The sequence below is a fragment of the Pantherophis guttatus genome, chromosome 3 (genome assembly GCF_059756535.1).
Source record: "Pantherophis guttatus breed Tessera chromosome 3, ASM5975653v1, whole genome shotgun sequence".
NCBI lineage: Eukaryota > Metazoa > Chordata > Lepidosauria > Squamata > Colubridae > Pantherophis > Pantherophis guttatus.
The window spans coordinates 114261094-114284931 of NC_142065.1; the positions used below are offsets into that span (position 1 = coordinate 114261094).

Below are 23838 nucleotides of genomic sequence, written 5' to 3' on the forward strand. Positions count from 1 at the left end.
CCCTAGTGGGAGCAGCATTGCAGTTGCTCACTGAGTAGATCGGTCCTTCTGGGCAGAAAACTTGAAAGTTGGCTGGCTGAGGAGCACCATCCCTTGGCTGGACATTTGATGCTGCCCAACACTGTTGAGGCTTAGTTGGCTGAGCTTCTCTGGCAACCCCTCCAGGATCTGGCTGCGGGTCATAGTGTCATAGTGTCAGCCCTAGGCCATCTTTGAATTTGGATCTTCAGGGCTGCCACAAGTGGTGGATGGGAAAGCTGTGGGAATGGGAGGGGTGGATGGAGACAGTGTGGGATGTATAGCCATAACAACATTTTTTTTCCTTGGGAGTCAAGGACGTTCAGCCTGCACCTGGGGAGGCGTGATTGGGAGTCAACTACAGTTGGGACAGTGACCTGATTGGACCATGTGATGCCCATGTTGATGCAGGGAAAGGAACTTTGACTTTACTTTGGGTGGGGAAAACCTGGGGGCTTTCAGATTCGGGTTTTCCCAGATGTGTCAATATGACATCTCTAATAAATTCAAGCTTTGAGGAAAATGCCTGCCCCAGAGTTTTGATTCTGTTGTGGGTGTTACTTGAAACCCGGACACAAGGTCTGGTACTTCCACTCCCTGGACTCGCTGAGGTCCAGGGGTTCTGTTGACCTCCACTTGATAATCGCAGTCCCCTCCTCTCTCATCAAACTGACCGTGTGTTTTCTCACCAGCTCCTGGAACTCAGACTGGTAGCCTGTGTCTTCCTCCACCTGGTAAAGCTCCTGGGTGGCTGACCACTTGGTGTGAGTTTTGAGCAAGGCGCCCAACTGGTGCTTGGCCTCTGCTGCCGCCACTGCCACCCGCTGCCACCCACTGGGGTGAGTAGGCTTTCAGCAAATTCTCCACAAAGCCCTGTTGGTGGCCACTGTCTCCTCCGTCTTCTCCATCATCCCTGAGTCTTCTCGCTGCCTGGGAGACAGGGGCTCAGGACCCCCGATAGCAGCCCTGAAGGGAGTGGAAAGTTTCCTTATGCTTTAGTAGAGAATTGGTTTAATGTCAGGGTTCCAAGCAATAGATCCATTGCAAGCAAAAACTCCAAGGCAGGTGAATTCCTCAAAGAATAGCTTTATTGGAAATATCATATTGATGCATATCTGGTGAAAACCAACTCTGAGGGGCCTCTTGCTTTTCACCTAATTAAAAGTTTTTTCCCTCAACCCCAAACAATCAGTCACATGGCCCAATCATGGCAGCGTCTGCTGGTCTGGTGACACATTATAGGTTGGATCCATAAGCATGGATGATAATATGACAAACCTGATTGCCATTCCTTGTTCAGCAAAGTATTGGGACTGCTTGGCTGGGCCTGTTTAGCCAGCTTTTAAGAGAACAATTATTTTCCAGCAAAGAGGCAGGGCAAAGCCTAAAGCCATGTGGCAGGGGTTTTATTATTAAATATTCATAAAATAATGTTTTCATTGTAGCAGATGCCTTACTGATCTTCAGTAAACTGATCTTCTTCAGTTTTCTCAGGCTGCCCAAATGGTATTTCATCTGTGTGACTGGTTTTTGTATTTGGATCAATAACAGTAATAACTAGGAATGCATTGCAATATCCATTAATCAGTGGTGAAATCTGAACCGGTTTACTACCGATTTGCTGGCTGCGCATGCGCAGTGCACACCACGCACCAAATGTGAGATGCACGCATGCAGTACATGCCAAAAGGAGGCATGCAGTAAGTAGAACAATGCGTGATGGGGGGGGTGATCAGCTGAGGTGCGCAATCTTTTTTTTTACTTTTAAAAGCATTGCTTTTAAAAGTTTTTAAAAAAGCCTCTGACAATCGCGCTGCTCAGCTGTGATCATCAGAGACTTTTTTTTTACCTTTTAAAAGCATTTTTCTACAATCTCTTTGGCTGAAGAAGTTGTTTAAAAAATGCTTTTAAAAGGCTCTGACGATCCCAGCTGTGTTGCCTGATCGTCAGAGGGGTTTTTTTTCTTTTGAAAGCATTTTTTCTAAAAGCATTTGCATTTAAAAGGGGAAAAAAAGCATAAATCCAAAATAAATTTTCAGAGTAACATGTAAATATCTATATTACTTCTTAATCGCTAGTAGCAGGTTATTTTAATTACAAGTCTATAACCCTTATAAATTTTCTTCTCTTAGGTCATTCTCTTCTTTAATTCGTTTATTCTTGTCTATTTTCCAATTATTTATTTTAAATACTTAACGTCCCAAGTGCCTTTTAAGTTAAACGTCTGCCTGTTCAATCCAATCCAAAGTCTGATGATTCAGGAAGAAGAGAAATTCTATGCAGTAAATTAATTATTAAGTATCCAACTATAATCCAACACGATTTCCTTTCAAATGTCTAAATATTGTCCGAATATTCCAGCGTTTCTCGTCCAAGCCTTCACGAAATGGAAAGAATAGGGAAAGCAATGTTAATAAATCCAATTTACTTCACGATCACTCTTGCTCTTTTTTTTTATGCCCAATACACGTTAAATATCCTCTGTGAGTTTCGAGCGTTAACGTATCAAAATATCTTAGTCCAGCTGTCCGAACGTCTCCTAAGCCAATTGTCCAAGTGTTAGAGTAAGTGTTGAAAAAGTCTGTGTCCAAATTGTCCAGTAAGTATTATAGATCCTAAATTCGCCACATCCTCATTATGTCGAGTCAGTAGGGATTCACCATCTTCTCTTCTTTAAGTGTCCAAATATCTAACAATCCTGTGTCAAGTATTCTCCAGCTTTTTGAGACTTTCTCTTCTCTCAAGATCTTACTGTAAAAGTTCTAAGTATCGTCCCAACGTTCACACTGCCAGCTTTCCTCTGGATTTCTTGTTTCACTGGCTGCCAAATTGTGCGCTGTCACTGCTAAGATGGACTACTCTTCCGCTCCGGTTTTCCACTTGCTGCTTCTCTCTATATATCCTACTTGGAGGTTCCTTCCACCCGCCTTCTTTCGACAATTTAAGAATTTAGAGATACCTTTTTCAATTCTTCTTTTGTTCTCTCCTCCTATTCCCACTGATGCTTCTTTTACAATCTTCGCTTCCTTCTAAACAGCTGTCACCGTATTGGGCCAGCCCAAATGGCTGGTTTTTCCTCAATCTGAGTTAAGGGGGTTTTCCTGAGCCTTCAGGGGGGGTTGCTGCCCTTCCTGAGGTCCTCAGAAGTTCCCCTTTCTTCTATCGACCTCTCCGGGGTCGATAGCGCCAAAATCAGTGCTCAGATTGAGAATGTTAGGGATTTAGAGAGCGGAGAGCCGTTCCCTCGTCCCTAACTCACTGATGTCACCGCTGGATTTATGATTGCATAACCTAACCTTATATATATTAAGTGAATTATTAGCTTGTTAGTTTGTTAGTTTGTCTTTATATATTTAGAGTAAAAGATATATACTGGGTTACATTATATTTATTATATTTATGCAAATGATACTTATATATCTACATTAGTCATATTAGAAGATAAGAGTAATTGATATTTATTTATTTAATAGTATAAGAGTTATATTAAGTACTTGAATATTTAATATTTTGGATAATCAACTGATGGAACATTAGAATACTATATTTTCCCTCCATCCCTCCTTTTTAACTTCCCTCATCATTGTCTCATAAATATTGAAAAGTATTGAAAGAATATTGAAAAGTGAAAGATAAATTTGGATGCAAATCTAAGAAATAGACTTATAATTATCAATTAGTATATGAAATTTTGGGAATTAATAAAACAAGGAATAATAATGGCAACCATAAGCACAGCAACAACAACTAAAACAAGTAAGAAGATACCATCAAGCCAAATGATACTCATGGCTTCCCCGGCCCAACAAAAACCAGCTGAAATGACAGAAAAGGATAAGACAAGCCCCACTCTTAATATGCAGAATATCCACACTGCCTTAGCAATGATCCAGGAAGGAATGAATAGGATGCAGGAAATGATGGTCCACAACCATGAAGAGACCAGGAAAAACCATGAGGAACTGAGGTTAGATGTGGGTGAAATAAAGGACAATATTAAAACTTTAGATGAGAAGATAGAGCAAATTCAACAAAACAGTGGAAAATGAGCAGAGGATCCATAAAGTGGAAGAAAAAATAGAATATACAGCTAATAGAATGGAAAGGATGGAACAGGACCAAGGGGCGTTTAACAAGGAAACAGAAGACGCATTAACTTATCTTAACGCATTAACTTAACTTAAATGGAGAAGGCATCTTTTTATCTATGATTCCAAAATGTAGAAGAGCAAAAAGATGAAAATATAGGGGAAACAATGATTGAGATATTGGCAAAGACAGCCCAGAGGGATAAGGAAGAACTACGAATCGGAATAGACGAAATATATAGGGTTCATACGAACTACGCAAGATGGAATAAGTTACCCAAGGAAATTCACATAAGATTCATGAAGAAATCTATAAAGGAAGAGATTTATAGGAAAATGAGAGAGGAGACAACCATGTACAAGAGAAGAGAAATTTTAACTCTCAAACAAGTACCGAGAAGAACAAGAGACCAAAGAAGAAATTACAATTTTCTAACCACACAGTTAAATAAATTCAAAATAAAATTTTGCTGGCTAATGCCAGAAGGTCTACTCATCTCCTGGGAGGACAGAAAGTATAGGATCGATAATCTAGAGAAGGCTCAAGATTTCTTTGAACAACATTTCACATGTGAAGAAGAACAGGAGAGGAGGGAAGAAATGGAACACAGGAAGCAAGAGGTACAGCGAATAGAAAAAGAAGAAAAAGATCAAGAAGATAAAAGGAGAATGGAGAAAGAAAGAATGGAGAGAGAGGGAACGAGGGAAAAGATACAAAGAGTTACCAGAAACACAACAAAGTTGAAAATAATAAATAGATAAACCCAATAAAGATGGAAGGAGAATTAAAAATTATTTTGATCAACATAAATGGACTCAACTCACCAATGAAAAGGAAATACATATTTACAAAATTACAAAAACTTGATATTGATATCATAACACTACAAGAAGTACATATTAAAAGACAGCAACAAAAATTGTTGGAAAATAAAAAATTAGGAAGACTATATACGTCCCTAGGAGACTGTAAAAAGAGAGGGGTGGTAATGTACGTCAAAAATCACCTGAAAACCAAACAGATATATACTGATACGGAAGGACGCATCTTAATAATCGAAATACAAACAGAAACAAAAATAATATTACTAGTATCCATATATGCACCCAACGGAAACCAGAGGGATTTTTACAAGAAACTGCACAACATAATTAAAGACCTGGAATATGAGAACATCTGCATTATTGGGGATTTTAACGCAATTGCGAATTTACAAGATGACTATCATAGTAACAGGAAAAATAAAACTAGAAAGAGAACGCTACCGGAAACATTTGAAGATATGGCCGAAGAATTCCATTTATACGATGGGTGGAGAGAGGCCAATAAACAAATCAAACAATACACATACTACTCAAGCCCTCCCCAGTCATGGTCTAGGATTGACATGGCCTGGGTGACACCAGATCTTAGAAAGGAAATACGAGATATCGAAATTGTACCAAATACCTGGGCCGATCACAATCCTATAAAAATAATATGGAAAGGTTATCACAAGCAAAAGAGGTGGATGATGGATACTGGAATAATAAAAGATAAAGAATATATACGGATGATCGAGAAGGAACTCAAAATATTCTTCCAATTAATTCTTCCAATTAAATACAAAGGAACAGACCTCGCTACAGAACCTATGGGACACTACAAAAGCCTACATAAGAGGGCTCACCATAGCATACACAACTAAAAAAAACAACTAAAAAGGAATACTTTACTAGAAGAACTCAACATATATGAATCACAGTTACAAAAACAACCTGATGATAAAACAATAAAGGCAAACCTGAACCTCACCAAACATGAACTGAATTTAATCATGCAAACAGAAATCGCACAGAAAATGAAAACGGCAAAACAGAAACATTTTCAATATGCAAACAAAACAGGTCACTGGTTAGCGACAGACTGAAAAAAGAGAGGGAGAAAAGAATAATATACCAACTGCAAGATGAAATGGGACAAATATGTAGCACGAATCCAGATAAAAAACATATAGTTAAAGAATTCTATCAAAAGCTTTACTCACAAGAGGAGATCCAAGACCGAGATATCAAGGAATACTTATGCGAAGCAAATATCTCAAAACTGAAGGAAACCCATAGAGACATATTAAATAAACCAATCACGATGACAGAGTTGATGGAAGCCCGGAAGAAACAGAAGAACAACAAAGTACCAGGCCCAGATGGAATTCCAATTGAATTTTATAAAAACTGCCAGTCAGCGATAGATGAAATACTCCTCCAAGTCCTCAACAACGCATTACTAGAAGCAGAAACTCCTAAATCTTGGGACGAAACTATTATTTCACTTATCCCCAAAGAAGACACAGACCGGACACAGGTTAAGAACTACAGACCTATTTCACTATTAAACGTCGATTATAAATTATTCATGACAGTCATAGCACAAAGATTGAAAACAATTATACACAACTATATACATTCTGATCAAAACGGCTTTGTCCCAAGGAGGCAGAAAAAATAACACATGAACAATCATAAACGTTCTAGAATACTATGAACAACAAATTGATAAACAAGTAGCCTTAATCTTTCTCGATGTGCAAAAGGCATTCGACAATTTGAATTGGAAGTTCCTCATAGCACAATTAATGTTAATGGATTTTGGCGACAAATTTTTAAAAATGATTAAGAAACTATACTCCTCCCAGACTGTGAGAATCACAATTAATGGGGACATGACAGAAAGACTGGACATACAAAAAGGGGTGAGGCAAGGGTGCCCATTATCTCCCTTACTATTCATAATATTGCTGAAAGCCTTACTAAATGAGGTAAGGAAGGAAGAGGACATAAAGGGACTACGGATACGAAATGAGGAATATAAATTACAGGCCTTCGTCGACGACGTGGTGTTCATAGTAGAACAACCAGAAATAGCAGGAACTAAATTACTGGCAAAGATAGAAGAATACGGCAAAGTAGCGGGACTCAAAATTAACAGACAAAAAACTAAAGTCTTGACAAAAAATCTGACCAAGACACAAGAGACAAAATTGGAAGAAGAATTAGGAATACAGATTGCAAAGAAAGTAAAATACTTGGGAATTTGGATCACTACAAAAGCAACAACGATTAGAGAGGATAACTATATTAAATTGATGAAACAAATTAAAAAGGATCTGGAAATATGGAACAAATTACAGTTGTCACTTTTGGGCAGAATAGCATCAGTAAAAATGAACATATTACTGAGATTACTTTACCTCTTTCAAGTGATACCAATCGGCCCAGGAAAAGATTTCTTCAAAGATCTCAATAAGATAATAATGAAATATATCTGGCAAGGAAAGAAGGCCAGAATTAAAATAAAATGCTTACAGGACACCCGTGAGAAGGGAGGCCTTGGTTTACCAGACTGGGAGTTATATTATAAAGCATCGTCATTAAATTGGATTAGGGAATGGACAGACTTAAAAAACAAGAGAACGTTATACCTAGAGGGATTTGATCTGAACCGGGGCTGGCACGCCTTCTTATGGGAAGGCATAGATAAGCAACATGGGTATTTTCAGTGGCACATTATCAGAGGCTCACTATACAAAACAAGGCAAGAAATCAGAAAACAACACTACACTAAGATCCCACGTTGGTTGTCGACTATGGAAGCCTTAATCTACCCAAACACCATAGAAATAGGAAAAATGAGGAATTACCAAGAATTATTGAGTAGTGAAGGAGACTTATACACGAGGCAAGAATTGGAAAGCCGGGGAATAGTTATCGATTGGTGACCATACCGTCAAATAAAGTCAAGATATATAGCAGACTGGACACAATATGGATTTCAGACCGAACCGAAGGAACTAGACAAGATATTAAAAAGTACAGAGGAGAAAATGATAACCAAAATTTACAGATATTTAATAAACTATAAATTGGAGGAAAGAAATTGAAAGAAAATATGATAACATGGGCAAAAAATATAGGCCACAACATAGAATTGGAAAAATGGGACAAATTATGGACAGAAAATCTCAAACTGACAATGTCGATACCATATAAAGAAAACCTTTACAAGATGTTCTACAGATGGCACCTTCCACCGGCACGTCTGGTGAAAATGTTTCCAAATGTGTCACCAATGTGTTGGAAATGCAAGTCACAAAAGGGGTCATATTACCATCTCTGGTGGTCTTGTAGAAGAGCACAACATTACTGGCAAGAAATCAAGATAATGATTGAAGAAATAACGAAACAGAAGGTCGATATGAAACTGGATTTTTTTTTATTCAGAATGACCACACCACAACAGACTAAAGAGATAAAATATCTCATTATTCATATCCTAACAGCAGCACGCATAGTATACGCTCAAAATTGGAAATCAGAACTATTACCAACAGAAGAAAAAATAATTGCAAAAATAACAGAATGTGCAGAAATGGATAGACTCACAAAAGAGCTACAAGAGAAAGAGGACACTGATTATTATGCAGTCTGGCAAAGATGGTATTCCTGGCTAGAGGAAAAGATAGGATTGATAAAATAATACTTATGCAAAACCTAACCAAAAAACATAGACAATCACATAGGAGGAAGACCACATGACTGTATGTATAAATAGTTAGAACGGTTATTAGAAGGATATATAGAAGTAATAGATACTTACACATAGAGAAAAAATTAAAAATAGAGTATAAAGTTAAGTCTTGGACATGTAAAAAAGTAAAAACAAGTAAGCACATAAAATAGATCTCTAATAGACAAATAGAGGTGAAACAGAAAATAATCACCGATGCAACAGTTTTCTAGAAGTCAGCCGATAGGCTGAAACAATGTTAGTTGTTAGTTAGTTAGTTAGTTTTTCTTTTTTTGTATTGTCTTTATGTATACATGTTTGTAAGTGTTTTTGTCTTATGTTTTTGCTTAATAAAAAATAAAAAAGGGGAAAAAAAGCCTCTGACGATCAGGCAACTCAGCTGGGATCATCAGAACCTTTTATTTATTTATTTTTAAATAGATCTTTATTAATTATTTACAGATAAAAAAACATATAGTGTAATTTTTGAACAAATATAAGTTATATATGGGTATACAACACAACACATAAAGACAACCACACAGAAGGACTAACCAGGGGTCATATCGAACCCCCAAATACTTATTCATAGTTACATCCCGGTAAATCCTTTTGTTCAATTAGCATTGACTATTTTAAATACTAAACGCTATCTCATTGTAATTAAGTATATATTTAATACTATGTTATTTATTCTATATTTGTCCTCTTCCTTAACCATAAATACCAGCGTTCCCAATTGTGTAATAGATGGATTCTTTTTTGTCTCTTAGGATATCTCTTAGGATATACGTTAATTTGTCCATTTCAGCACAATTCAATATCTTATTTATTATAAATTGATCTGATGGTGTATTTACATTTTTCCAATGTTGGTCAAGTGCCATTCTTGCAGCTGTTGTAATATGGATGAATAAATGCCAGTCTTGTTTGCCCACGTCTTTTAGTTTGATTCCAAGTAAGTAAGAATCTGGAGTTAGGGGGAAACTTGCACCTATTATCTCGTTTAACCATTTTTGAATCTTTTCCCAAAATTTCCTGATCTGAGGGCAGGTCCACCACTGGTGAAAGAAAGTACCCCTGGCCGAATTGCACTTCCAACATTTATCCGAGGATCCAGGGAACATTTTAGCTATCCTATCTGGTGGCAGGTACCACCTATAGATCATTTTATAAAAGTTCTCCTTAAATGCCGCTGATAATGTCAATTTCATTGATCTATTCCATATTCCCTGCCATTCTTCAAGTTGCATCGGTCTTCCTAAGTTTCTTCCCCAGGCAATCATCATATCTTTTACTATCTCCTTAGCTGTATCAGGATGTTGTAGGTCCAATTTCTTTTTATATTATAAACCATTGGGTCGAAGAGGTTGTAAAAAAAATGCTTTTAAAAGGCTCTGACGATCCCAGCTGAGCCGCACAATCATCAGGGGCTTTTTTTTTTTTTTACTTTTAAAAGCAGTTTTTCTACAACTTCTTCGGCCTCTGACGATTGCGTGGCTCAGCTGGGCATGTGGGGGGCAGGGATTTTTGCTACTGGTTCCACCATCACTACTAGATCGGGTGATCCGGTCCAAACCGGGATCATTTAACCCCTGCCATTAATGTATATCTACTCTATGGCATTCCTCAAAACACAACCAAAAGGATTACTAACCAAATGTGGAAAAAATAAGCCATTCTGGCATACAGTTATTTCACAATAGGAACTGTTCTCAGTTCTATAACAATTCCATTTTCTCCAGGCTTTGTAATTATGTGTGTGTGTGTGAGTGAGTGAGCGAATGAGTTTGTGTGTAAGGGCCTACCTCTCCTCTCCATGCAAGAAAAAAGAACTCTTGAAACAATTAGCATTTCAAAAGGACCCTTTTATTGAAGGAAAAAAGATAGCAAGAGAAAGGAAGCAAGATCTGAGGATTCCCATGCAATTCTGTTAGGTTAAGGCAGTTAGAAACCCCTCCCCTCAGTCCGATGTTGAATAAGCCAATCCACAGGTGTGAAGTTGTTTTGAGAATCCCTGGCTGAGAAGGTACTAAGAAGCTGTTCTCAGGCGTCTCTTGCTGGAGGCTCCGGAGCTGAGATGAAACAGATGGCCCTCTTCCATTATATTCCCATGAAGGCAAATCAAAGTACAGGATAGATAGGCTCCAGGAAAAGGCTATAAACTAAAGAATGCATCCAGGCCCCTTCTCCACCAAAATGGCAGCGTCCCAATAGGGATCTATGGGTCTTGACATGTTGCCTCCCTAGGAATAGGAGAACTCCACCTGGAAAACACAAAGAGAAAACAGAGCAATGAGTTATTAGGGCTTATCAGGGAATTGTACATGAATTTTTTTCAGTAAGTTGGGGGCCCTAACATTTCTTAGCCACCCACTCATTTTGAGAGGGGAGCAGGTATTTCCAAGGGTCTAGGTATTGCATGGCCCCATAGTGTGTGCACGTGTCTAGAATTTCCTTAATTTCAAAGTGTTGTTCACCCTCAATCATGATAGTGGGGGTTGGCATGTCTATTGGTGGACTGAGTGGGGAGATAATTTTGGGTTTCAATAAGCTGCAATGAAATACGAGGTATACTAGTGAGGATTTTTGGCAGCAATGATTTGGGTGATAGGGTGATAATCCTATGAATTTTGGTCCCACTTTTTTGGAGAGTTGCAAGGATTGTAAAAACTTGGTGGAATAAATACATCCCATCACCTACTTTAAATGGCTTGGGTTCTGTTCTTTTTTTATCAACTTGTGCTTTAAAAGAGGCTCCAGGATTGCTTAGACATTTTTTTTTTACCACTGGCCAGGTGCTTGTAGTTGATGTATCCACTCCTTAAGAGAAGGTATGGTTGGTTCTTCTACAGGTAGTTTTGGCTTTTGGTTAAATTCCTGGCCTGTGGCAACTCTAAAGGGAGTGAAACCAGTGCTGGAATGCATTGAGTTCTCTCTCTTCTGCCATTAGTCTGAGGATGATGGGAGGAACATAGGCCCTGATCAGTAATCCTGATCAGTCTTAGGAATGCTCTCCAGAACTTTGATGTGAATTGAACCCCCCCGATTGGATGTGATCCTTTGGGGGTCACCATGCAGCCGGTATATATGGTGTAGGAACATCTTGGCAAGGGCTTTGACAGTGGGGATCTTTTGGCAAGGAATAAAGTGGACCTGCTTGGAAAACAGGTCCATTACGACCCAAATAATAGTGTTCCCCCCCCACTTTCTGGCAGTTCTACAATAAAATCCATAGAGATCTCTCTCCATGGTGCTGATGGCTCTGCTACAGTTTGCAGTAGCCCAGGGGGTTTTCCCCGCTTCTTTTTGCAGCTACACAGACAGGACAGCTAGCCACATAGATTTCTATATCTTTTTTTAGAGATGGCCACCAGAACTGCCTCTTGGTCAGGTGCAGTGTTTTCACAAAACCAAAGTGGCTGGCCACCTTCGAATCATGGCAAGTTTTCATGAGGGGAAATATCTATCTGGCTGGGACATCCAGTTTCCCTCCCATCCAAGCCAGACCGTCTTTGAGTAAGCAGGTATTCTTATGAGCCTGGAACCAGTCAACTATGAGGAGGGCTTGTTTGAATGCTTGTGTGGTGCCATTGCCAGTCGGGAGGTCTTGTTTTGCTTGCACCGTGATCATAACTTTGGTTGCTTGCTGGGAGCAAGGGTTTGACCACCTCAGACTTGTTACTATTATACTGAGGTATTCTGGACAGAGCATCTGCTAAAAAGTTCTTTCCCCCAGGGAGGTATTTGAGAGTGAAGTTGAAATGCTTGAAATACTGAGGCCAGAGGATTTGCTTTAGGGATAGCTTCCATAGGGTCTTAAGGGCCTCCAGATTTTTGTCATCAGTCAGGCTTGGAAGGGGAATTTAAGTCCCCTCCAAGAAATGTCTCCATGTGAGGAGGGCCCATTGCATGGCATATGCCTCTTTCTCCCAGATAGCCCATCTCTGTTATGTATCCATTAGTTTTTTGGAAGTGTATGCAAAGGGCTATAGTTTTTTATCTTGGAAGAGGACAGCACCGATGGCAATGTCACTGGCATCTGCCTGTATGACAAAAGGGTTTTCTGGATCTGGGTGCTTCAGCACTGGTTCTCCTGAAAACAACTGTTTCAGTTTCTCAAGTACCACTTGGCATTCCATCGTCCAATTTAGTGGCTGCTTCGGTTTTGGCTTGTCTCTCCCTTTAATTTTCATTAGCTTAGTGATGGGGAGCACAATTTACTCAAATGCTGGGATGAATTGCCAATAGAAGTTGGCAAACCCCAGGAAGCTTTGCAATTGCTTGCACATGCGGGGAGGGGCCTACTCAATCACCACTCACACTTTTTCTGGGTCCATTTCCATGGCCTCATGGGAGATTCTGTACCCCAGGTAGCCTATTTTATCTTTGTGGAATTTGCATTTGGATAGTTTTGTGTACAGCTTTGTGGTACAGAGTTTGTTTAGGACCACCCGGACAAATTTTATATGCTCTACTTTTGTTTCAGTGTATGTTAAAATGTCATCTAAGTACACCAAAGCCCCTTGGAGCACTTTGTTTATTAGTTGCATGAAAACTACTGGTCCCTATAGTCCAAATGGGAGCACTTTGAACTGGAAGCACCCCAATGGTATGTTAAAAGCCATTTTCCATTCGTCCCCTTCCCTAATTCTGACTCTGTAATAGGCTTCCCACAAGTCCAGCTTTGAGAAAATTTTCCCCTTAGAGAGATGGGCTAGCATGTCTTTCATTAGGGGAAGGGGATACACATTTTCCATGCTTACTGCGTTCAGACTTCTATAATCCATGCATAAGAGTAAAGACCAGTGGTGGGTTGCTACTGGTTCGGACCGGTTCGTGTGAACCACTGGTGGAAATTTGGCCAAGGTCACAGAACCGGTAACGGTGGCCAGCTGGCCACGCCCCCAAACCGGTTCCCCCAGTTGCCGGTCACTTGCCCCGGCTGTCATGTTCATCACCGCCATGTTCTTCATGCACGTGCATCCCGTTGCCTTGCAAGTCCAATGGGATGCACATGCACAAAGAACATGGCGGCAACAGCAGCAGCTTTTCTGCCGGTATGTTTTGGCGGCCTGCAGAGAAAGCGGCTGGCAAAGAAGCCTTTTCAGAGGCTTTTTTTGCCAGTCGCTTTCCAGCAGCTGCGGCTGGCTGGGGGCTGCCAAAAACTACAGTCAGCTTGCCTTCCGACTGGGGACCAGCCGCAGAAGGTACGCAGCCTAAACAAAGAGGCAGTGGTGGGGGAGGAAGGCAGGCAAGTGGGCCTGGCCATGGGGACCGCCAAGAAGGCCATGTGGAAGGCAGGCAAGCATGCTGGGGATGCCCAGCCATGGGGAAGAGAGCTAGCAGCCTACTCCACCGTGGCCCTGCCATGCTTGCCTGCCTTCCATGCAGCCTTCCCAGCGGTCCACCACACCTTTGCCTTCTGAGGTTGGGTCACAGATCAAACTTGTGATTGGAGATGCAACACTTCAGGCCTGGCCCAGTCAGCTGGTGGGCGGGTCACCCTTTGGGGAGACAGAGCCGCTTTGCTGGGGCTGAGAGGGAAAACTACCCGGGATTTCCGGGACACCCCTCTGCTACTGCTGATACCTGCCGCGGCAAAAGCCATGTGGGAAAACCTCCTGGAAGTTCCAGGATGCCCCTCTGCCACCACCGCTGCAACTGATGCCTGCTGCAGCAACAGCCGTGCAGGAAAACCTCCTGGGAGCTCCAGGACGCCCCTCCGCCACCACCAATGCCTGCCGCGGAAAAAGCCATGCAAGAAAACCTCCCGGAAGCTCCGGGACGCCCCTCCGCCACCACTGATGCCTGCCACAGAAAAAGCCACCCCCCCATTGCCCAGCTGAGCCGCGCAATCATCAGAGGCTAAGGGAATGTTCACCATAGCATATGAACCAAAAATATGGATGTTTTTAAGATCGGGCTTGTAGCCATACAACATAAAGAAAGGAGTCTGATTTGTTACACTGCTCCAAGTACGGTTGACAATGTAATTTGCATACTTGATAGCTTCACCCCAGTACATCATATCAAGGTTGGCGTCTTCTAGGAGACAACGCATCATGGTTTGCAGTACCTCTCCGTTGTGAGCCGGTGTGTCAGGGGCCGAAGTCTGATGAATAATTCTATTCTTACGCATCCAGTCCTGGAAACGCTGAGACATGAATTCGGCACCACGATCACTCTGGATTCTGGCGATGCGAACTTGGTGTTGGGTAGAAACAATTCATTATTCTCCTCGAAGCTCTAAGCTCACCCTGGATGAGCTGGCTATGAAAGCCTTTCATGGCCGTATAAAATTCTATGTCAGGGCATTTATTAATCCCATGTTTGGCTCTGGGACTAATTACCCTGGTTTAGAGGAGATGAATCGAGGCTTATTCCTTGTTGCAATATTCCGAAAAAGAAACACGAGGGAAGGTTTCTAATAAAACTCATTTATTTGTTATAAAGAAAATAAAACACCATACTAACTAAGAAAAGTTAATTGTTACATTTTGGAAGTAATTTGGGCCAGCTGCCTTTCAGCAACCGGCACCCGTGGCAAGAGAACAAAGGAAAAAGTGTGTGAAGGAAGTGAAGGAATGTGGGTGGATGGACATGCATAGTAGCTTTGATAACAATTCTTGGCAAGGTACGGAAAGTCAGATAGTCCAGAAATGATGAGCTCAGCTGGTAAATAAAATAACGCAGTGACATTCCCCTTCTTTGCCAGTTGAGCGAATATCAGTACATCATCAAATAAGGCACATCTTCTTACGCAGATACTCATGTTGAGCTGCTGGAAGTGGTTTGTTGAGCATATCAGCAATTTGATCATGTGTGGATACATATTGCATTTTGACAAAACCTTTTTTCACTAAATGTTTTATGTTTTGATAACGGATGTCAATGTGTCTGGACCTAGAACCTGTGAAATGAGATTCAGAAATATAAACCACCGATTCATTGTCTTCCATCACGGTGATCGGTCGGATCGGGTGTGTCCAGATATCTGTGACTAAAGCATCAAACCAAGTTAGGGAATTACATGCATCTGAAACACAAGCATATTCAGCTTCAATAGATGAACAAGAAACAAAATTCTGTTTACGTACTTGCCAATAAACAGGACATCCATTTAAGAACATCATATAACCTGAAGTACTTTTACGTGATTTCTTATCACTTGCCCAATCAGAATCTGCATAACAACATAATTCTGCATAATCAGTATGCGTTGGTTCTAACAATAACTTCATGTGTTTAGTGTATTTTAGGTATTTCAGTAATTTCTTAATACATGTCCAATGAAACTGTTTTGCCTTACCTACGTGTCGTGATAAGAGATTAACACTAAGTGCAATGTCGGGTCTGGTCCAACTACTAATGTATAACAGTGACCCAATGACTGAACGATAAAGTGTTTGATCCTCGAACTCAGGACTTTCTTCTTGTGTCAAGTTGTGAAAATCTGTTTGCATGGGTGTCTTTGTTGTGTTAGCATCTTTCATGTTGCAATGATGCAAAACTTGTTCAATTTTATCTTCTTGTGAAAGACTAAACCCCTTCTGTGTTTTTTCAATCTGAACACCTAAATAAGTGCTAATGTGACCTAATGATTTCAATGTGAAGTATCTCTGCAAAGCTTTGGCAAAAATTTCACTCATTTGCTTATTTGGACCAATATAAACAATATCATCAACATAAACAAGAACTATCTCATATGCATTGTTAGATCTTTTTGTGAACACACACTCATCAGTTTCGGACTTAATAAAGTCCATTGAATTTAGTTTGTCAGTAAGACATAAATACCACATTAAACCAGATTGTTTCAGACCATAGAGACTTTTGTTTAGGAACCAGGTATCCCCTTCTTGCTGTCGGAATCCTGGAGGACTTCTCACGTAGATCTCTTCGTCTAGGTCTGCATGTAGATAAGCCGTGTCAACATCAAACTGGAAAACTTCTAAACCAAGGATAGTTGCAGTTGCTAAAGCAATTTTTACACTCTCAGTTCTGACTGTCGGTGAGTAGGTATTTGTGTAGTCCTCAGGATAACGTTGAGCAAAACCCTGAGCTACGAGTCTGGCTTTGTATAATGACTCACCATTTGGTTTCTTTTTGATTCTGTACACCCATTTCTTTAGACTGTTCATTTCAACCTGCATTGCTTCATACCATTTGTCTTGCTCTGAATCAGGGAGCTGCTTGATTTGTGTGAAATTATCAGGTGGAAGTGTAACATTGCAAATCAAAGGCAAGGGTGCTTTTGTCAGTTGCCAAGAATATTGTTGTGGAGGGATCCCTTTTGTGGCCCTCTTGGAATGTCTCGGAACAACTGTCCAATCTTCTTCTGGTTCGTCCTCATCCTCACTTTCGTCGCTAGCGTCAGCATCCGCGGCTTGCAAAGACGGAACATCGGGTTGAGAAGAACCACTAGAATCTTGATCATCAATCTGCGTAGCATCAGCAGTATCATCTCTGGGAAAATAAACTCCAGGATCATTGGAATGAATCCTGGACCAGTCAATATCTTCTTCAAAATTAGCAGATTGGGAAATCACAATTGCATGTTTAGAGTCAATAAATCTGCTCCATTTTGAATTATCATCAATACCCATAAATCTCAGTCTCTCTGCTGCTGGACTTCCTTTTCTTCTTTGAGCTAAGGGAATGTTCACCATAGCATATGAACCAAAAATATGAATGTTTTTAAGATCAGGCTTGTAGCCATACAATGTGAAGAAAGGAGTCTGATTTATTACACTGCTCCAAGTACGGTTGGCAATGTAATTTGCATACTTGATAGCTTCACCCCAGTATATCATATCAAGATTGGCGTCTTCTAGGAGACAACGCATCATGGTTTGCAGTACCTCTCCGTTGTGAGCCGGTATGTCAGGGGGTGAAGTCTGATGAATAATTCTATTCTTACGCATCCAGTCCTGGAAACGCTGAGACATGAACTCGGCACCACGATCACTCTGGATTCTGGCGATGCGAACTTGGTGTTGGATAGAAACAAGGGTTGCAAAGTCTTTAAAGATCTGAAAGGTCTCTGATTTTCCTTTCATAGGATATACATATCCATATCTAGAGTAATTATCAACAATTGTTAGAAAATATTTTCTACCACCAAATGATGGCAGGAATGGTCCAACTATGTCAATGTGAACCAAATCAAAAATGGTGACAGGCATGTAGCGTGTTTGGGAATGGCTGCTGCTTTGGATTTGGCCTTTTTGCAGACAGCACAATCCAAAAACACCTTACACCCCTTTAGATCCAAACCTTTTGCGAACTCCGGCATCTTCCTAAGAACACGGAAACTGGCATGCCCCAATCTTCTATGCCATTTGTGGATACACCTGGAATGCAAAGGTTTACCTGTTAGTGAATTCTCAACATTAACATTTTTATGCGGAACCTCAGGCTTGCTCTGAGCAACCTGTTTACCAACTTTCTTTTTGTTGGCTTTAGGAGCCTTAGGGGTAGCAACAGGATCTCTCTCTGGAGCATCTCTATCTGTTTGTGTTTTAGGCTTTGGCTTTAAGTAATAAACACCACCAATTAATATGGTTTCAGCAACAGTATCTCCATCTTTAACTATGTAACTTGCTTTTTCAAGGTGGTGAACTTGGAACTTTAACATTCTAGACAAGTGACACTGACTAAGCAAATTACTGGTTGCTGTTGGTATGTAATAAACATCAGGAATGAATGCATCGAGCTCTTCAACATAAACAGTTCCTCACTTCTGGTTTGCTGTTTGTCCCCGCCGGACGCCCCTTCGGGATCGTCGAACCCATTGCCTGTAAGAGCCGCCTTTTTCAGCGGAATGGCGGCTCGAAAAAACTCCGTTTCCATTAGGAAATGGAGATAGAGCCAGCTGGGGTGGGTAGAGTCCTCTGTCTAATCCCAAAAGTTTTTTATTTACTTTTGGGAGGGAGCGGAAGAGACTCCCCGTATCCCCAGCCGATGCTCCGGGCTCTGGGAAATCTCTGCTACACGCAGAGCTAGGAGGCAAAAGCAAGCCTGCAAATCTGTTAAATTAATTAAAGAAGATGTGAGCTGGACCTCTGATCCTGAAGCGCAAGTATTCTTCTTATTTTAGAAAAGTTATTGAAGTTGTTCAAGAAGTGAAAGGAAAAAAGATTTTTAAAATGGCGATTGCTGCTGTGACTGCTGCGGCTTGAAGAGAGGCTGAAGGGGAAAGTCCTTCCGTTTTCTATTACAAAGTAGCGGAGTGAATACTTCTGGCTGTAATTGAAGGCAAAACCTCACTCTCACTCTTGTTTTTTTTTCCTTTTTTTTCCCTGGGGATCTGATATTGATCTTGGTTGGAAAAAAGCTTTTTTCTTCTCTTTTCCAGTAAATCTTGTCTGTGTGGAAAAATGGCACTGAGACTTATAAAGTTAGACAAACAGGCAGGGGGGGGGGATTCCCCCATTAACAAATTACATCAACAAGTTCTAACTCTCCAGTCTCAGAAACCTGACTTTAATATAATAGAATTTCTTCTTGAGGAGATTGTAAGAAGGGATGAGATTGTGAATCAGCAACTTGAAAAATTTAAGCTGGAAATTAAAGAAATTGGTGAATTGGTGAAATCTAAGTTTGACTTTTTGGATCAAAAAATTTTAAAAACAGCTAATGGTTTAGCAGACTTTGTGATTCAGTTGGATGCAAATACTAAATTATTAGAATCTAAAATGAAAGAAACTGAGGAGAATTTGGATGATAAGATCCAAAAAATTAAAAAGGATTTGGCAAACATTCAGGATAATAGTTCAGAAGACAAACCCAAAATGGAGGTTGACCAAAAGACTGGTAATGAAGAAAATGTACAACAGAGGATTGAAAGAGAAGTTTTAAGGATTCAATATAATTTTACAGAATATGCAATTAGACTAAGAGGTCTGCAGGAAAATGATAGAGATGATTTAAGGAAGATATCTTCTGAAATTCTGGCTGGGATTTTAAAGGTTCAACCTGATGAAGTGTTTTGCAGGATCGACAGAATTTATAGAATAAACTCCTGGTTGGCAAAACAAAGGCAATTGCCTAGAGATGTGGTGATTTATTTTACTGATAAAGGAATAAGAAATGATATTGTGCAGAATTCTTTTAGTTCTACTTTGCAATTTCGTGGAAGAAAGATTTGGATTTTTAAGGAGCTCCCGCCTAAGATGTTAATGGAGAGGAAGAAATTTGGTTTTCTAGTGTCTGAGTTAAAAAAAAGAAATATCCTATTTAGGTGGGATGTTCCAGTTGGTTTAATATTCAGATACCAAGGAGTAAGATACCAACTGAACACTGTTGAAAAAGCGGAAGAATTTTATCAAAAAATCTTAAAAAAGAATTTAACATCTTTAGGCATAACACAGGACAAACAAAAGGAATTGGAAACAAAGGGAAAATATCAAATTATAGAGGCTGTGGTAGATAAATTGTCTTCGGACTCTCTGGATACCCCAGCTGGACTGTCTATAAATATGAGAGCAGTGTCATCTGATTCCAATGTGATGAATTATCAAGTTACAGACAAGTGTGTAAATCAACCAGTTGATATACAAGTGATGGAAAAGAAATACGAGATAATAAAACAAAACCAACAAGATCAACTAGCTGATACACAATTTGTAGGAAGGAAACCAGGATGGAAATTCAACCCGCAAAAGAAAAAGAAAAGAAACAGATCTCATAGAAATAGTAGTTTCTAAACTAAGCAACAGCGAAGCCAGGGATTTTTAACGAATATGTGAAAATAGTGGAGGCGAAGTATTGTTTAATACTATCTTGAGGACAGTGGCAGACCTCTGCAATGCCGTGATTTCGGAACGTGAAAAGAGCCTTACATTGTTGGATTTGAATTATCTATTTTGGATTTCTTCTACCGATAAATATATTATAACTATTTCGAGTTGCAAGGCAAGAGAGTCATGTTGGGGCATGCAGAAGATCTGGTTGTTACCCACTAGGATGATGGGAATTAATAATCCTTTTTTTTTTATTGCAAAAGTTTTACAATTACATTTTCACCCCTTTCCCCCCCACCCCCCCAAACTTCCCAACCTCCCTAACCCTCCCTAACCCTCCCCTCCCCCCAGACTTCCCTATAATATACTCATACTCATAAAGAACCCTAATATAACACTTATATATAAACTTGAACCCCTCCCTCCCCTGTATAATTTTTCTCTTTACCTCATTACATTAAAAAATTTCCAATACATTATTTTCAAATAAAAGCTATTTGATACTTTCTAGTTTGATATTTGTTCTGAACATATTCTATCCACCTTTTCCATTCCCACTCATAAGTCTCTTGTGAACAGTCTTTTAGATATGCTGAAATCTTCGCCATCTCTGCAAAACTGGCCATCTTCAAAGTCCATTCCTCAATAGTGGGCAAAGCTTCATTCTTCCAATATTTACCTATCAACAATCTTGCTGCTGTTATCATATACAATATCAATTTTGTTTCACCCAATGTAAAACCCTTAACTATAGCCAATAAAAACAGTTGTGGAGAAAATTGAATTTTTTTCTTCAAAACATTCTGCATGACCCACCAAATTTTTATCCAAAAAGCCTTAACTTTCCTACAGGTCCACCAAACATGATAATACGTAGCACACAAACATTCACATCTCCAACATTTTGGCTGAACATTAGGGTACATACATGACAACTTTTTGGGATCTAAATGCCATCTATAAAACATTTTGTAGAAATTTTCCCTCAGATTCTGCGACTGTGTAAATTTAACATTCTGAACCCAAATTTTTTCCCATGTTTCCAGCATCACTGGTTCTTCAAAATTCTGTGCCCACTTAATCATACAGTCTTTAACTAATTCAGTTTCTGAATCTCTTTCTAGCAAAACATTATAAAGCCTTTTGATATGCATTGGACCTTTCTCTCTTATATGTCTAACCAATTCTTCCTCATGCAACATAATACCAGTTTTTTGGTCCTCTTTCCATCTCAATTGTAATTGATTATATTGTAACCAAGTTAAATTAATCCCTTCGTCCAACAGTGTCTGCAATGTCTTCAGCTGCCATCTGCCCGCATCTGTAAAAAGAACCCCGAGTTTATATAAAAACCCCCCGAGTGACATTATATTTGTATTCCACAAAGTATGACCAAGATCCAGCCATAGCGGTATTTTATAATCCCATTTGAGTCGGTGCTTCTTCCAAACTCTCATCAAAGAATTTCTAAGTATATGACTTTTAAATACTTTATCTACTTTGTCGTCATAAAATAAGTAAGCATGCCATCCAAATTCAAGATCAAAACTTTCTGCATTCAATATTCCAGTCTTTTTCCTTCCAAACCAATCACTTGTTAAAGTTAAAGCTGCTGCATCATAATATAGCTGTAGGTTTGGAAGTTTAAGACCTCCTCTTTCTGGAACATCTTGCATAATTTTCAATTTCACTCTCGGCTTCTTCTCGTTCCAGACAAACTTATTCACTCCAGATTGCCAAACTTTCAATTGTTTATCACTTTTAAGCACCGGAATCATTTGAAACAAAAAAAGAAATCTTGGCAAAATATTCATCTTAACTGCTGCTATTCTTCCAAGTAGAGACAGCTGCAGTTTTTTCCAAGTCTCCATATCTTTCTGCACCTCTCGCCACAACACCTCATAGTTATTTTGAAACAATTTCATATTTGATTCTGCAACCTGAACTCCTAGATATTTTACCTTAGGTACAGTCTCAAAACCTGCCCTCCTTTCAAGCTCATGTTTACGATCTTGTGTCATGTTTTTAGCTATCATTTTAGTCTTTTTTGGATTCAATCTAAAACCTGAAACTTTACCATAGTCTTGTATAATGTCCTTCATCAAGATTATTGATTCCATTGGTTGTGATAGGGTAACAACCAGATCATCTGCAAATGCCTTTATTCTGTAATCCTCTTGCCTAATCTTTATACCTTTATTAGAGTCCCGTATTGTATTTAGCAAGACTTCTAGTGTTAAAATAAATAAAAGTGGGGACAACGGACATCCCTGTCTTGTTCCTTTTTCAATTTTAAACTCTATTGTCAGACTTCCATTAATAATGATCTGTGCCTTTTGCTCTTGATAAATTGCCGAAATCGCCTGTATAAATTGATCCCCAAAGTCCATCTTTTTCAAAGTCTTTAATAGAAAATTCCAATCCACTCTGTCAAAGGCCTTCTCTGCATCCAAAAAGACCAGCACTGCAGGGATCTGTTTATTCTTCTCAAGATATTCCAATAAATCTATTACTTGCCTTACATTGTCCTTCATATATCTGCCCTCAATAAATCCCGCTTGATCATCATGAATCACCTTTTGAATTACTGGCATCAACCTGTTGGCTAGTACTTTTGCAAAAATTTTATAATCTGTATTCAAAAGAGATATTGGTCTATAGTTCTCTGGTTTTTTAGGACCGATTTGTTCTTTTGGTATCAAAGATATGTAAGCTGTTGTCCATGATGGGGGTATTTTACCCCCTTGCTGAATATTGCAAAATAAATCTCTAAGTTGTTCCACCATTTCAGCTTGCAAAGTTTTGTAATACACTGCAGTCAAACCATCCGTGCCAGGAGCTTTGGCTGTTTTTAACTGTTTAATTGCTACTATTATCTCCTCCTCTGTTATAGGATAATTCATTCTTTCCTTTTGTTGATCAGTAATTTTTGTAACTCTCTTATCGTTTAAATATTTTTCTATAAGTCCATTCCGCACCACCACCTATAATTTAGTATAATAGTCCACAAAAGCTTCTTTAATTAATTTTTGTTGAAAGATTTCTTTCCCTCCAATATCAATACTATCAATAGTCCGTATACTTTGTTTTTTCCTCAATATGTAAGCCAACCATCTGCCCGGTTTATTAGCATTACAAAATGTGTTATGCTTCGCATATTGTAAATTTGTTGCAACTTGTTCCGCCATAAGCATTTGAAATTGGTCTTTCAAAAGTTTTATAGCACTACGTATTCTTTCATCTGTTGGATTTTTAATAAGTAACTGTTCTTTATTCTTTATTTCTATTTCCAGTTCAGATCTTTTCTTTTGTCGGAACAGTCTATGTTTAGAGTTCATGTAGATAAGTACCCCTCTCATATAAGCTTTACTTGCATCCCACACAATTTCAATTGGGGTACCTTTATTCAAATTTATTTCAAAAAATTCTTTCAAATGCT

At 39.4% G+C, this 23838-nt stretch overlaps 1 protein-coding gene and 1 long non-coding RNA gene across 5 annotated transcripts in view; one reads left to right on the forward strand and one right to left on the reverse strand.

Annotated features, from left to right (window-relative positions):
• The window catches only part of LOC117661269 (uncharacterized), a 115310-nt gene that overhangs the window by 21764 nt on the left and 69708 nt on the right, over positions 1-23838 (forward strand). The window contains exon 5 of one of the 3 annotated variants that reach the window (XR_015733533.1): positions 711-8022. The exons of the other annotated variants lie outside the window; for them this stretch is intronic. This is a non-coding gene — a long non-coding RNA (uncharacterized LOC117661269). Of the gene's footprint in view, positions 1-710; positions 8023-23838 lie in introns of those variants that run through there. 3 annotated transcript variants of the gene reach the window in all.
• NOS1AP (nitric oxide synthase 1 adaptor protein) overlaps positions 10500-23838 on the reverse strand; it is a 206753-nt gene continuing 193414 nt past the window's right edge. Inside the window, exons 12-13 of one of the 2 annotated variants that reach the window (XM_060690207.2) lie at positions 17932-18008; positions 10500-10919 (exon numbers count right to left, since the gene is read on the reverse strand). In XM_060690207.2, coding sequence (XP_060546190.2) covers positions 10777-10919; positions 17932-18008 — 220 coding nt within the window. In that variant the 3' untranslated portion in view covers positions 10500-10776. The remainder of the gene's footprint in view (positions 10920-17931; positions 18009-23838) is intronic. The other variant, XM_060690208.2, reaches the window with a different exon arrangement.